The sequence below is a fragment of the Vombatus ursinus genome, unplaced genomic scaffold (assembly GCF_900497805.2).
Source record: "Vombatus ursinus unplaced genomic scaffold, bare-nosed wombat genome assembly UNPS02014799.1, whole genome shotgun sequence".
NCBI classification, from domain to species: Eukaryota; Metazoa; Chordata; class Mammalia; order Diprotodontia; family Vombatidae; genus Vombatus; species Vombatus ursinus.
In genome coordinates this window covers 8,967,514-8,981,143 of record NW_020954577.1, presented here as the reverse complement: position 1 = coordinate 8,981,143, position 13,630 = coordinate 8,967,514, and the positions used below count along the sequence as shown (strand labels likewise).

Sequence of the window (13,630 nt, the reverse complement as noted above, 5' to 3'; positions counted from 1 at the left end):
CTAGCCGCGGAGAAGTAATAATATATAACATAATTACAATTAAACATTGATGTTATTCAGGGCTTTGCTACAATGATTTTTATCACATGCTTAATTACTGTAAAAATGTAAGTATTTACCTTTTGACTAAAACTTTTTCAAATAAAAAATGATTTGGTTACTAGTTTAAATACTAAGGAATTGTTTAATATGTTCAATTGCTGATTCTAATAGGGTCAGATGTATTTTTTTCCTTGTGTTAATTATAACATCTTTCTGTCACAGGGTAATTTTTCAGTAAGGAAAACAAGGGAATCATTCACTGCACCAGGTGCCCAGCACTGAGCTCACCCAGCCTTTGTAATCCATTTACCCCCAACATCTGCTTCCAGACTGCCAGAGTTGGATTCCAAGGGCTTGTGTCTTGTAAACTTCTAGCCAGCGTCTAGTAGAAGTCACTACTCACCACCCATCCCTCTGTATCTAGCTTATTGACGGTAAAGGGCTCTCTGGAAGCTGTAGCCTGTGATCCTGATTCTTTTGTTGGTAGGGGGAAATGAGAGAGAGTGAGAGAGAGAAAGAGAAAGGGAAAGGGAGAGGGAGAGAAAAGGGACCTGACTATTAAGAAGAAGAATGCTAACAGCCAACACTTACATAATGCTCTTACTATGTGCCAGGTACTGCACCAAGTGCTTTATAAATAGTATCTCATTTGATACTCATAACCACCCTGGAAGTGGTTGCCATTATTACCCCCATTTTACAGATGAGGAAACTGAGGCAAACAGATTAAGTGACTTGGCCTAGGGTCATACAGCTAGGAAGTGTACAAGAAATAAGCCCTTTGGCAAGTTCTGGAATGGGATAAATGGAAAGAAACTTAGTATTTGCTTTCATATAGCTCATCAGCCTCCCCCTGATGCCCTCTGGTGCTTCCTGGTGGTCTGGAGGTGATTTACCTTTGGTAACAGAAGACTAGACCAGGGGCAGGTTCTACCATGCTGGAAAAACTTTAAGAAGGGTCCCAGCAGATTGTTTTCTAAGGATTCATTGCCAAGGAAAAAGTAGACCATCCTTATTAAAAAAACCAAACCCCAAAACCCAACAAAAACTTTTTTGTAGCATTCCTCTCTGCGCTACTCCTCCAACTTACGATAACACTTGAGGGGTGGAACCACAGAAAGTTTCTGATTGTCAGAGGGCAAGGGCCTTCTAGAGCCCTTCTTCTAAAACTACAGTTCAGGAACCCCTACAATTGTGATTCCTATTAACAATCAGCGGCAGACTCAATTACGTCTTAGCTAGCAAGAACAGAATATTCCCTCCTCCCAACTCCAAATATACACTATGATGGCCATGGGGGTGAGCGGTTTATATGGAGGGACTGCACATGGCCAAAGCAACTCACAACTGCACAAGTCCAGAGCCCTGCAGTCTGTAAGAGGTTTATCACTGGGAAGGTTGTTCCCTTGGATTCCCTGGACCTGTTTTTTTTTTTCTTTTGAGTCAAACAATAAGCATTTATCAAGTGAATATGTATTAAATATGTGTGAGTGTGCTAGCCACTGGAGATACAAGGGCAAGAAGCAGACCCTGTCCTCAAGGAGCTTACATTCTATCAGAGGAGATGATATGTAGCACCCTTTTCCCCACTTCTGGCCTAATTCCCATGCATTTTGGCAGGTTAAAACCCCCCAGAGGGCAGCTGAGGATTATTAATCATTACTAATTAACTAATATTAAGACTCACGAGCACTAATCCCAAGCGCTCCCTACTGATTATCAATCAGCTAGCTAGAGTTAGCTTTGACAAAGGGAATACTTAATGAAATAGTCTATGAAGAAGAGGTGGTAGGAAATTTTCTTCCTAAGCAAGATGGACCTGGTTCTTAACAGGCAGATACAGTTTCCGTCTCCTCCAGTTTCAGATTGCAGTCCTCAGCTGGGAGTGAATCCTTTAGCCTAGGACTGGCATAGTAAGGCTTTCTCTTGTTCTCTCATGATCTCAGCTCCAAGGCTTCTTTCCAAGCAGGAAATGAAAGATCTCGGTCCTCCCCATGAGAGCTCTTTCTCTAACTGCTGCTGACCCTAGAGAAAGCCTCCCAAATCTTCTTTTTTGCCAGGCTAGACCCTAACTAGGGAATGGCAATTTGCTCTTATCACCTGTGGTCACAATCAGACTGGTGGCGGGGGTGGGGTGGCTGGGGGTTGTGTATGAACTGGGGCTCTGGGCTTCAGCGTTTCCCAGTTGTTTATTTTTTAAACTCTTAAGGTTCTCTCCTTAGTCTATGCAAACGAGTGGCTAAACACCCAGAGCTTGGCATATAGGAAATACTTAATATATGCTTGTTGCTCGTTGTTGGTGGGGGTGCTGGGGAAATGCTACTAAAAAACTACGTCCTTGATGGGATTTCATGGGCCCTGCTGGCTTTTTCTTATGCAAATGAACCACTCAAAGCTTCAGTTTCTTTGCCAGGGGTAGAATGGGGCCCATGGCATCTGTAGTAGGTGCAAAAGTGTGAGTTGGACCTAGAAAGATCTACTCACTTTGGAAAAGAGGATCACTTCCAACAGTGTCCTAATCTGATGGGGATTGGGGTGGAGTAGATTATAGGGTTCTGTGAACTTGGAGAAGAAAAAATATGTCTACTAATAAAATGATGCCTTCACCAATGTTTTTTAATAGTTTTTTTAAAAACTGGTTTTCATTCAATAAGATCTTGCAGATTATCTGATGTCATAATTTCATCAGGTTTTAGCTTTAAAACTTTAAATGTGAATTTTTCTTACACAAACTCCCTTTTCAAGATGAATGCAAATCATCTATAATCTGTCAAGTTGCTTGCCTTCTCAAGGAGAGGGGCAAGGATGGGAAGGAAGGAGAGAATTTAGAACTCAAAAAAAAGAATCTTAAACTTCTTTACATGTAGTTAAGAAAATAAGCAATATATAAAAATACACTATTGTTAGAAATAACAGACACATAAGTCCAATAGCAAAATAATTTTGACAATAAAACATAATTCTTTCTCTGAAAAAAAAAGTGCAACTGTTCAAGGTTGATGTGATAAACTAAAAGTAAAATAAGAATTTTTTTTTAAGGAGGGGGTATTTTTCTTCTTCAGAGCCCTTCAAACTCAAATATAATTTAATATTTGTGTGGCCTGTGATGACTTTTTTGGCTTTTTCAAGATTTCACCTCTGACCAAAACCACAGGGGGGGACCACCAACTGGTTTAAGGAGCCATAATATGGCATCTTGTAGCACTGGAACGTAACTTCATAGTGTTAAGGTTTTCTTTTCATTTTGGTGCTATTTATCTCCCCTCTATCTCTTTCCTTCCTCTCACCCAGTAAGAAGTTAAATTAAAAATAAACCGTCTTCATTGTAGGGGCAGCTAGGTGGCACACTGGATGGAGTGTTATGCCTGAAGCCAGGAAGAGCCATCTTCCGGAGTTCAGACACTTATTAGCTGTGTGACGCTGGACAAGTCGATTAAACCCTGTCTGCCTCAGTTCCTCATGGGTAAAAGTGAACTGGAGAAGGAAACCCAGCCATTCCAGTACCTTTGCCAAGAAAACCCCAAATAGGGTCAGGAACAGTCACACACCAATGAACAACAAATTTTCAGTGCAGGGAGGTTTCTTTGGGCCTAAAGCATGTAAATCCACAGATAATCTAAATGCTTCATTTTGGTTATGAGCTCATTCTACAGGCATTTAACCTTTATCAAATCTTTTAACAAATGTATTTAATCATAAGAGCCACCATTAGTCCGATCACCTAAAGATTCTTAAAAGAACTAGCCAGCTTGAATCCAATTTAATCAAATCACTTATTGCTTTCTCGTGGGGTACGTGTGGCCGCTCCTTTTTAAACTAGTAACAAAATTCTATCTTTTTATTTATTAGAAACAAAACACAACACCAAACCTTTTCTGAGAGCCGTGGGTCAGTAACTAGGGTTTGAGAGACAGCTCTCAAGTTTCTGGTGTTTTAAAGTTCTTTAAATACATCATCCCATTTAAATGTCACAATCTGGTGACCCAGGTAGGTGAGGTTTTTGTTTATTTTTATTTTTAACTTGGACTCTTCAACATAAAGTATTTGTGAACTGGGCGAACTAGGGCTAGAACTAAATGAAGTCTTTTGGCCTCTTTTTTATCTCCTGTGCTTTGCACTCGGTCCTCAATACTTGCTTCATTCGAATTCAGGTTCCCATGCTCTTTCCACTACAGCAGGTTTAGGTCTACCAACTGTACGACTGCACAGACCTAACGACTCCTAGGTATGGCTGTCTAATGCAAACCCCAACCTCTTGTGGTTTCTGAGGAGACAATACAGAATAAGAGTGTAACCATGCTTGTTTTGGGCCAGGATTCCGTTAGTATTGGGAATACCCAGTGCACCGACCACTACAGATAATAAAGTAACTGTTCGGCAAGGGTTAGACTTGCCTGGGTCCACTGGGAGGGCTGGCTCGGCGTCAATTGGCTTCCAAGCACTGGAGGCTGGGCTTGATGGCCAGGTCTGGCCTCCCTGGTCTGCTCTCTATGTAAAAACATAAAACAAAAGGTTAAATGTGCAAGAAGGGCATCGTGATGGGCAAAGCGATCGAGACAGCAATCCACAGGCTCGGGTGGGGACATCTGGTACACTGGGCAACCGCTGCCCAGCGATGACATCCCAGTCGTGGAGGCTACAGCCTAGGGCCCTCAGCCTTTTAGAGCCCAGGCTTTAGCGGTGGGCGTTGGGGTTACTGAGGGCAGGCTACTAGGTAGAGGGTCGGCAGAAGCAAGAGTGGGATGTGGAGCCTGCAGGTCCCACGCGCCAGGAGGAAAAGCAGCGAGCAGGTACCTGCCTCCGAGTGGGTGTGGAGGCCGAGGTAAGCCGCTGCTCTGGTCGCCCCGCCCCGCCCCGCCCCGCCCCGCCCCGCCCCGCCGGGTGGGGTGGGTGCGGAGATGTGGGGGTGGGGCGCTAGGCCCCTCCTATCCCATCACCCGCCCACTGTTGGTGTCGACCAGTGTTAGAGTGCCAATCTCCTCCCACCCCAGCCCGGACGGGGAGGTGCTGGGGGTGGGGTTGTTCGTCTCCTCCCCTCCTAGCGCGGTTTGGCCAAGCCCCTGGTGCGCCACGCGGAAAGCGTGACCGCGAGGGCGGGGCTCGATCCCGGCCATCCCACGCTCCGCCGACCCACCGAGGCAGCACAGCAGGGCCGGCGCGGCGCACGCCCGGGCTCCTGCCCTCACCTCCCTCTGGGCTCTGGCAATTATAAAAGCAATTATAAAAACCCTCCTCCGCGTGCCGCCCCGCCCCCGCGGTACCCATGGCGACACCCCAAGCGGCCTCGCGCAGGGCGGGGCGGCGGTCCTCGCTGCCCCGCCACGTGCTCTCCCCGCGCCCCGATGGCTGGGCCGCAGTGCGCAGGCGCGGAGCCAGCCACCTGGAAAACCGGCTGTGGTGGCGGCGCGTGAGGTGCGAGGTGCGAGGAGCGGGGGCGGGGCGCGGTCACGTGGGGCGGGGCGGGGCGCGAGCTGGAACGCCAGCGGACTGGGAGCGAGCGGTCGGCGGGGCGCGGGGGGAGGGGGCGGCCTGTGGTGTGGCGTCCATGTCCGCGGGAGCGAGGGTGGGCGCGAGTGGGTGAGGAGCCCACGCCTGACCTGGACTGGCCGGGGCCGCTGCGAGTGGGGCCCTCCCCCTGGAGAGGCCGGTGATGGACCCTCGGTCTGCCGACCAAGGACCAGCCCAGCTAAAGGCCCAGAGGTTCGTGCCCGGGCGGGCGCAGGATCCTTCCACCCTCTCTCCCACCGGCCTCAGTTTCCTTGTCTGTCCCGTGAGGGGGTGGGGCTAGTGGTTAAGGGCCCTTCCAGCCCCAGTCTTCTGTCACGCTTCCCCTCCCGGAGCCTCAGTTTCCCTATTTGCTCAGTGAGGGGGCGGGCTGGCCTGCCCCAGCCCTTAGGCCGTCGTGCTCAGTTATCGCCTCTCTGGGCCTCAGTTTCCCCATCTGCACAGTGAGGGGGATGAACGGGCATCACGGGTGAGGTCCTCCGGCCCTCAGTCTGTCGGCCTCTGATTCTTCCCCTACGATGGGCTTTCGGTTCACCCTGTGGTAGTTTTCTGAGAAAGTCGTTGGTAGGAGCAGGCCCAACCACCTCGAGATCGTGGCTTTGGGGGCTTCAGGTGGAAGGAAGGGAGCTTTTCCACCTTCCTGACTGGAGTAGCGTGGCCTTCCTGTGAGTAGTAGTGTGGGCGTGAGAGATGCTTGCTGCCATGTCTGCCAGAGAAAGGCGTGGGATATCCGGCTAGACCATGGCTTCTACCTCCTTTCGTGTCATCAGGCCCTTTGGCAGTCCGGCGAAGCCCACAGGCCTCTACCCGGAACGGCGTTTTTAAAAGCATAAAACAACATACGTAGTATGACAAAGGAAACCAGTTACGTTAATAGCTAGCATGTAGACAGAGTGCTGTGCTTTATGATGTATATAATTTTATCCTCCAACGTGAGGAGGACCCCCATTTTATCAGATGAGGATTTTATACAGATGAGGAAACGGAGGCACACACTATTAAGTGCCTTAGGAAGGACTGGAGCTCATCATTCCCGACTCCAAGTCCGGGGCTCTTTCTACTTACATAAATACTTTTATGCTTACATACTGTTACAAAAATATTTTTTAAACAAAGTTCAGGGATTTGAAGTTAAGAACTCTCGCTCTAGTCTGATTTCTGAACTGGTTGTCTTGGACAAGATGCCATGACATGTTTGCCCGATTTAGTTTTTAAAGATTTAAACTTTTCCCGAGCCCTATAGGTACTAGTGCAATAATTGGTGTTTGTGAGAGGCTTTGAGGTGCAGTACTGCATTCAAAGCCTTTGCAGCTGTTTTAAACTGCCTGTCAAAGGAACGGTGCTTCAGAGTCTTCAGCCTCTTGTTCTCAGTTTGAGAAAAATTAAATAAAGTTAAGTTAGTTTAATTCTTCCTACTTATTGGAAGATAGCATTGAGTGCGTGAAGCTTTGTGGGGATTTCTTTGGGCATCTTTTTAGAGGCTTAAGGTGAGAGTATGCTTTCTCTGAAGTTGTTGTTTAAACTGCCTCATTTTTAGTTTCTAAGAAGTGTCCCAAATGGTCAATACTATTTTTAATTTGATGAGGATAGACTAATAAGAATGCTGACTTCTATTTTTTTCTGATGAAGTAGTTGGTTTTTAGCCTTGTTTCCAGTATATGAGGAAAACAATTATATTTGAGGAAAGTTGAGGGTATTTGATCCTTTTTTTGTAGTGTTTGTGTGATTTCAAAGTCTTTAATAATAAAGGCCCAAGCCATAGCAGTTCCATACTTTATTTTAAACATTTTACTTATGGCACTTTCGAAGTTTTGCCCTTCAAGTTTGGTTTTTTTTCTTTTTTAAGGATCTGATTTCCTTGTGACCCCCCCCCCCCCAACCTATGCCAGCTAGCTGCTTTTTCAGTAAGATTGCACATTTACTCAGTAGTTTACAAAATTTTCCTTACAGCAGTCAGAGTGAGTTAGGTAGTGGAAGCAGTGTTATTCTCCAATCCAGGTGATGAAATTCAGGCTTGCAGAAGTTTCTCAGGGTCCTATATCTATCTAGCTAATAAGTAACAGAGCTGGGGACCGGCTGTCCAGGCTTTCTGCTGATCAAGTCCAGGTGTTTTCCATTTCATCACTGTTTCTTTATTGCAGAAAAAGATATCAAGTATCCATCTGGTAGTGTAATTGACCATAATATAGTGTATCTCTGCTTTCCTATGGTAAACTTGAGTGAGAACCTTTAGCAAAATAAAAGACAACTTTAGTAATAGAGGCTGTGTTGTAAAGGAGCAGGGAACATTTGCATTACCTCCTTTGTCAAGCAAGTCTGATCAGAGAGGGGAAAATCTTTGGTGCAGAAAAGTCGACTACTATCTTGTGGCCTGGATTTCAGGAGCAGAGACCTACCTTTTTGCTAGCTCCTGTCAGCTTTCCAAAATGACACCAAGGTGGGTGGGACTATAGTTGGAATAGAATATTCAGTGCCTGAGGGTAGTTAAACATGGAGGAATTTCAGTCGCCTTAGAGATCATGGGTTTGAATTTTGGCTCTGTTATTTATTACCTGTGTAATCTTGGCCAAGTCACATACCTTCTCTAGGCCTCAATTTTTTCAACTGTAAAATGAAAGGGTTGGTCTAGATTCCTAATGAAGTGTCTCTTCAGGGTCTCAATCTATGATCCTTACTATACTGAAGGTATTGAATAATTTTAGTTTTTCAGGGGCTGTCGACATGGATGAAGATGTAACCTATAATAAAGGTACTGATAATACAAATTCTTGTGTTTAAGAGCAAGTTAATATTGAATCACTTCTAATTCTTTCCTGTCATTCTGGTTTCAGTTGAGGATGTGGTTGGAAGTCATGTAGAAGATGCAGTCACATTTTGGGCACAGGTAAAAAATACCATCTGGATGCTGAAGGCATATTTTGTCTAAACAAAAATATGGGGGTCACTCATTATCTTCAATCACCAACCTTTATTGGGTAGAGCAGTATTAAAGACAAATGGTATTTATTGGCTTCTGATTTGAATACCACGGTGCACACAAAATCTTGTGTTTGGGCTAAAAGAGTGGGCTTTACAGTCACAAGTAGGAGTGGGGGAATCATGGCTAGATAGGAGTTTGACAAAAGTTTGGAGGTTTTACTGGATCTTAAACTCAGTATGAGTTAGCAGTGTGATTTGGCAGCCTGCCAAGTGAATGCATTCTTTGGTTCAGTGTGTCTGGGACCACGGAGGAGCTATTCCAATTGTATTGTATCCAGTCAGACCTCCTCAGAAACGTTCTGACTTAGTTCTGGATTCCATTTTGAAAGGCCTTGCATACATGCCATAATAATTAGTTGAAGAAACTAGAGATGTTTAGTCTGGAGAAGAGAAGACTTGGGGGAGGAAGGCTTAGGACACGGTAGCTGTCTTCAAGTATCTGCTGGGATGTCACCAATAAAAGATGAGATTAGGCTTGTTCTGTTTATTTATTACATACTGCCACAGATTGCTTCTACAACTTGTAGAACCCAGGGTCACCTTTAGAGTTCTCTAAAGATAACTAGGAATAACATACGGATGGTGTAAAGAAAGCAATTTATACCCGAAGTAAGGTAAATGTTTTCTGTTAGAGATATTTCAAAGTATAATGGAATAGACTGAGCATCTCCTTGTTTTCAAGCAAAGGCTAGATGGCCATGTGTTGAAGATGTTGTACAGGGGATTTTTGTTGGGTAGAGGTGATACGGTGATAGTGATAGAATGTTAACTGGACTAGAAGCCTTGAGTTCTCTGTTGGTTTGGAACTGATGAGATTTGGAATTTGGAATTGCTGAGCAGCAAGGAATGCACAGTTCTGGTAGTGTTTCTTTACCAGGAGATCGGATTCTAGGCATCCCTAGGAGGCAGAGAAGGGATTTCTTAATCCTCAGAATTTTATCTTAAAATTGATGTCTTCGAGGAGCTTAATGAATAGGCATTTCCAAGAAATAGCCTTTTCATCCACATCCTATAGAATGTTTTGTTGAGAGGTGGGGGTGGGGTGGGGAAACTTCTGCTCATCACTGCAAAGAAATCTGGTGTGTTATTTAAAACCCCCAAGTCTTCAAAGAACAAGTTGTTTTTGTTTTGTTTTTGGTTATGGTCTCCTTGCTGTGCTTCACTGCGGCATGGAGATGATCTGGTTTCTCAGAGTTCAGGTGCAAGGTGTACAAGGCCTGGCGGGGCTTATCTCAAAGCAGAGGCTTCAAAGTGCGAGTGAGGCAGCCAACCACCTGTGATCTGAGGGCTAGACTAACTCAGAGGGGCTGGTCCCTAAGTTCCCTATGGGGGAGGGATAGAATTTTTTTGACCACAGCAAATCATGAATACTATTTACTGAGTTGTAGAAGCAATCTGTGGCAGTGTGGGGGAATACCCATGCCAATGAGATTGTGAATTCTAGAGAAAAATTGTTTAAAAATTGCCTTAGTACTTTAATGTGGCAGAAAATAAAATGTCAACACAAACCTGTTGGATTATAGTTAACACATTTATCTCTTGCTTTCCCTCTGATTCCATGCCATTTATCCTGTCTTAGAGTATCAATAGAAATTGTGATATTGTGAAGATAGGTTGTGTTCTGGCTGAAGTTTGTCCCCAGTCCAATTCAGTTTTTGGGAATCCTGACCTAAACAAGGTGAGCCATTCTTTGGTGTTACTATTCCATTCATTCTTTATACTCTTATTTTTCCTCTTTTTGTCTGAATTTGAGATCATGTTTTCTTAATTTCTAGAGTTTTTAGTACATTTTTGATATTTGGTGAAGAAATCTATGTTTAGGACCCATATGAACTGGAATTCTAGTAAATTTACACAGCTCTAAAAGTCACATTATAAATGTTCAAATATAATTTGAGGATATGATTTAGAATATCCTAAAGGAGGGCGTGGTCTGACTAGGAACTCGCACTATGTATACACTTGGTTGGATATGATCTCGGTGATATGAACACTCCTTCCTAGCAATGTAGAGGGCAGCCCATATGTCTAAGTGAGTGAAAATGAAGGGAATTTTAAGTTGACTATTTTGTAGCTTCATTGCCATGGCCAACAAAAACAAACAAAACTCAGGGGCGCTTTCCTAACCTCAGACTTCTCCCACTCTGAAGTTATGTAAGGTGAGGCCCAAGTCTGGCTTCTTGACCAGGGTTATATTCCCCTTAACGAACTAATTTGAATGTTCTCAAAGCAGAAAAAAATCCAATTTAACTTGAACATTTATTAAGTGCCTACTATTTTCGAAGAAAAAGTGGTCCATTTTGGTTGGACCTTCACACTCATGAAGGAGGGAGAGTAGGATGAAATGAGGTGTAAAGCAGATCCAAGGAGCCTGGGAAGGCTCATGGTGACCTGTTTTTCTTTTCCTCTGCTAAGGTCCTCATCACCGTAAGATCAGACTATTGTAATAGTCTAGGCTATTATATATTAATAGCCTATTAATAGGCTATTGTAATAGCCTTCTAATTGATTGGTCGTCTTCCTGGCCTCCAGCTCAGTCTTGAGACCACTGTTAGAATCTTGCTGAGGCACAGGTCTAACCATGTCACTCTCTTGCTGAAAACCCTTCCCAGGCTGCTTGTTGCCTTTAGGGTAAAATGCACTTATACCTCACTTCATCCTACTCCCCTTCACGTATGTGAAGGTCGAACCAAAATGGACCACTTTTGCCTCACAAATAGTAGGCACTTAATAAATGTTCAAGTTAAATTGAATTTCTTTTTCTTTGAGAACATCCAAATTCATTAGAGGAAGGCAGACTCAACCTTTTTGTGACCTGTTAAGAATTTTTTATGACTGTGTTGTCTTTTTTGTGGATCCTTGATTAATTACTAACTGCCACTCTCTCCCTTGCAAGTGGTCCAGTTAATAAAACATTATTCCTATGGTGTACACATCAGCTTGCTAGGGTAAAAGTGGGACTTAGAGATTTCAAATAAGACCTGGTCCTTGTATAAGAACCTTGAGAGTGTAGCGGAGACAGGTCAAATGCCAACGCGGCACTAATAGCCTTACGAGTGAGTGATAGAGTGACAGAACAAAGTGCTATGTGTTTTGGAACCCTGATCCCCAGTAGTGGGGATGAGTCAGGAAAAAGGTGAAGTTGGACGTGGAGTGGGTGTTTCTGAATTCGTTGCAAAGTAATTTGTTTGCCTCACATGTTCTGTGTTGCCAATGTGATTCCTCCTTTGTGTGGATAACTGGCTACTTGGGGTAATCCTAGAAGTTCAGGCCACAGAGCTACTCCTTGGTATTTTTACCCACAGTAGGACGGAACATATCTCTGTGCCCCAGCAAATTACATAGGGAACAGGTAATGTCCACCAGAGGTTTGGGCAATTCATTGTTGATTTTATCAGTGCAATAAAAAGATAGAGAGAACCACTTTACCTCAGGTATCCGAAAGGATAAATTTATCCTATGGTGATTTTTTTTTTCCCTTGATAGCTTAAAAGTGTTTAATTTAATGAAAAATGTTCAGAGCGTGAAAGAACTAGCTAAAGGATACAACCTGCTAAACTTAGGGACCTTTAACAAGATTTACTGTGCACAGATTGATACGTTAGTGAGGTATGTACATCTTTCTTGGCTATTACCCAAGTTGTGTAATCAGACTTGATGGCATCTTCTGGGTTAAAAAAATAAACTATAACCATTCATGCCTCAATTGATGTACTTAACATAGTTGGTTTTATCTAAAGCTGCTTGACAAACAGTATCCTATACAAGGTGTCCCAAAAAGTCTTAGTGCCCTTTTAAGCTTAAAGCAGCATCGAGACTTTGGAGGCTCTCTCTGTGTGTGTCCATGTTCATGCTGACTCTTGATGGAAGGGGGGGAGCTCCTTGAAAATGGGCTCTTTTCATTTTTAAGCTCTGTCTTTCCCACATCACTTAATGCTCGTAGATTGACGATCTTGCTTCACTTTTCTCTTTTGCAGATTTATGCTGGGTTGTTTTCTGAAGATAAGTGTTGGTACAGATGTAAAGTGCAGAAAGTCATCAGCGATGAAAAGGTAGGACAAAAATGGTTCACTCTTTTGCTTTGATGACATCTGAACTCTGGTTTGCAAAATGGGAGTGATTGTGAGTGTCGTCAGTAGTTAGTTATTAACATCAGAATCAGTGGTGGTCTGCTACTTTGAGAATATTTCTGTGTTTAAATTTTTAAAGTTATTCAGTAGAAATAGACGGTCACTTGGTGTCTCTTAGCTGTGGATGGTTAATGAAGAGAGACAGAAGGAATGTGACCTTGAGCCAAGCACTGAAACTGTCTGGGCCTTAGTTTTCTCATCTTCTCTAAAATGAGGGAATTAAGTCTAGATCCCTTTGAGCTCCTTTGTCCTTCCTCTTATTTAGTCAGTAGAGAAGCCCTCTGGCTCACTAGGCAATTTAGCAAACATTGATGAAATGAACTCCAGGAACATAAAAGCTGAGGGGACCCTGCCCTCCAAGAGCTTGCATTTTTAGGGAGGGTAGCATACACAGGTAAGTAAATGCAAGGCAATTTGGGGAGCAAAAGAACATTAACAGCAGCTGGAGGTGCTTGGGGGGCTGCTGCAAATGCCTAGCACTTCGTATTCAGGGTACAGCTAGTCGCCCACTTTGACTGAGCTGCAATGTGGGAAGCAAGGCTAGAAGTAGGATTAGAACCAGCTGGTGGTGGACCTTAAATAGCTGGTTTTAATTGGTAGAATGATAATCGTACTGTCCTCAGGCATGGTCCTTTACCATTCATTGATTAAAGCTTCCTGGTTTTTTGAGTAGTTTTCTCCTTTGGTTTCCATATTATTGGTTCTTTAAAACTTAGTACCTTCCTTTATAGATGGTGTTGAAGAAAAACATTGAAAGTAATCAGTTCACATAATAAACTTGTGGAAATTTCTTTTACAGAATTTAAAGTGTAGCTGTATTTGGAAATCTTAGTGATTTAGCCAATTTCTAGAGACAGGAGAAAGTTGTCCACAATTACATATGAATCCTATTTAGGGCCCAGAGTGTAACTGATCATGATTGGGACTAGCAAGGAAATATTGCTCTCTTTTTTTTTTTCCCTCTGTCTCCACCA

At 43.7% G+C, this 13,630-nt stretch overlaps 1 protein-coding gene across 1 annotated transcript in view; it reads left to right on the top strand.

Annotated features, from left to right (window-relative positions):
• Nucleotides 1–5,396: 5,396 nt before the first annotated feature.
• Nucleotides 5,397–13,630, top strand: part of STK31 (serine/threonine kinase 31) — a 70,605-nt gene continuing 62,371 nt past the window's right edge. Inside the window, exons 1-5 of the mRNA XM_027872464.1 lie at nt 5,397–5,454; nt 8,250–8,296; nt 8,379–8,431; nt 10,106–10,204; nt 12,504–12,578. Of these exons, the coding sequence (XP_027728265.1) occupies nt 8,269–8,296; nt 8,379–8,431; nt 10,106–10,204; nt 12,504–12,578 (255 nt within the window). The 5' untranslated portion in view covers nt 5,397–5,454; nt 8,250–8,268. The remainder of the gene's footprint in view (nt 5,455–8,249; nt 8,297–8,378; nt 8,432–10,105; nt 10,205–12,503; nt 12,579–13,630) is intronic.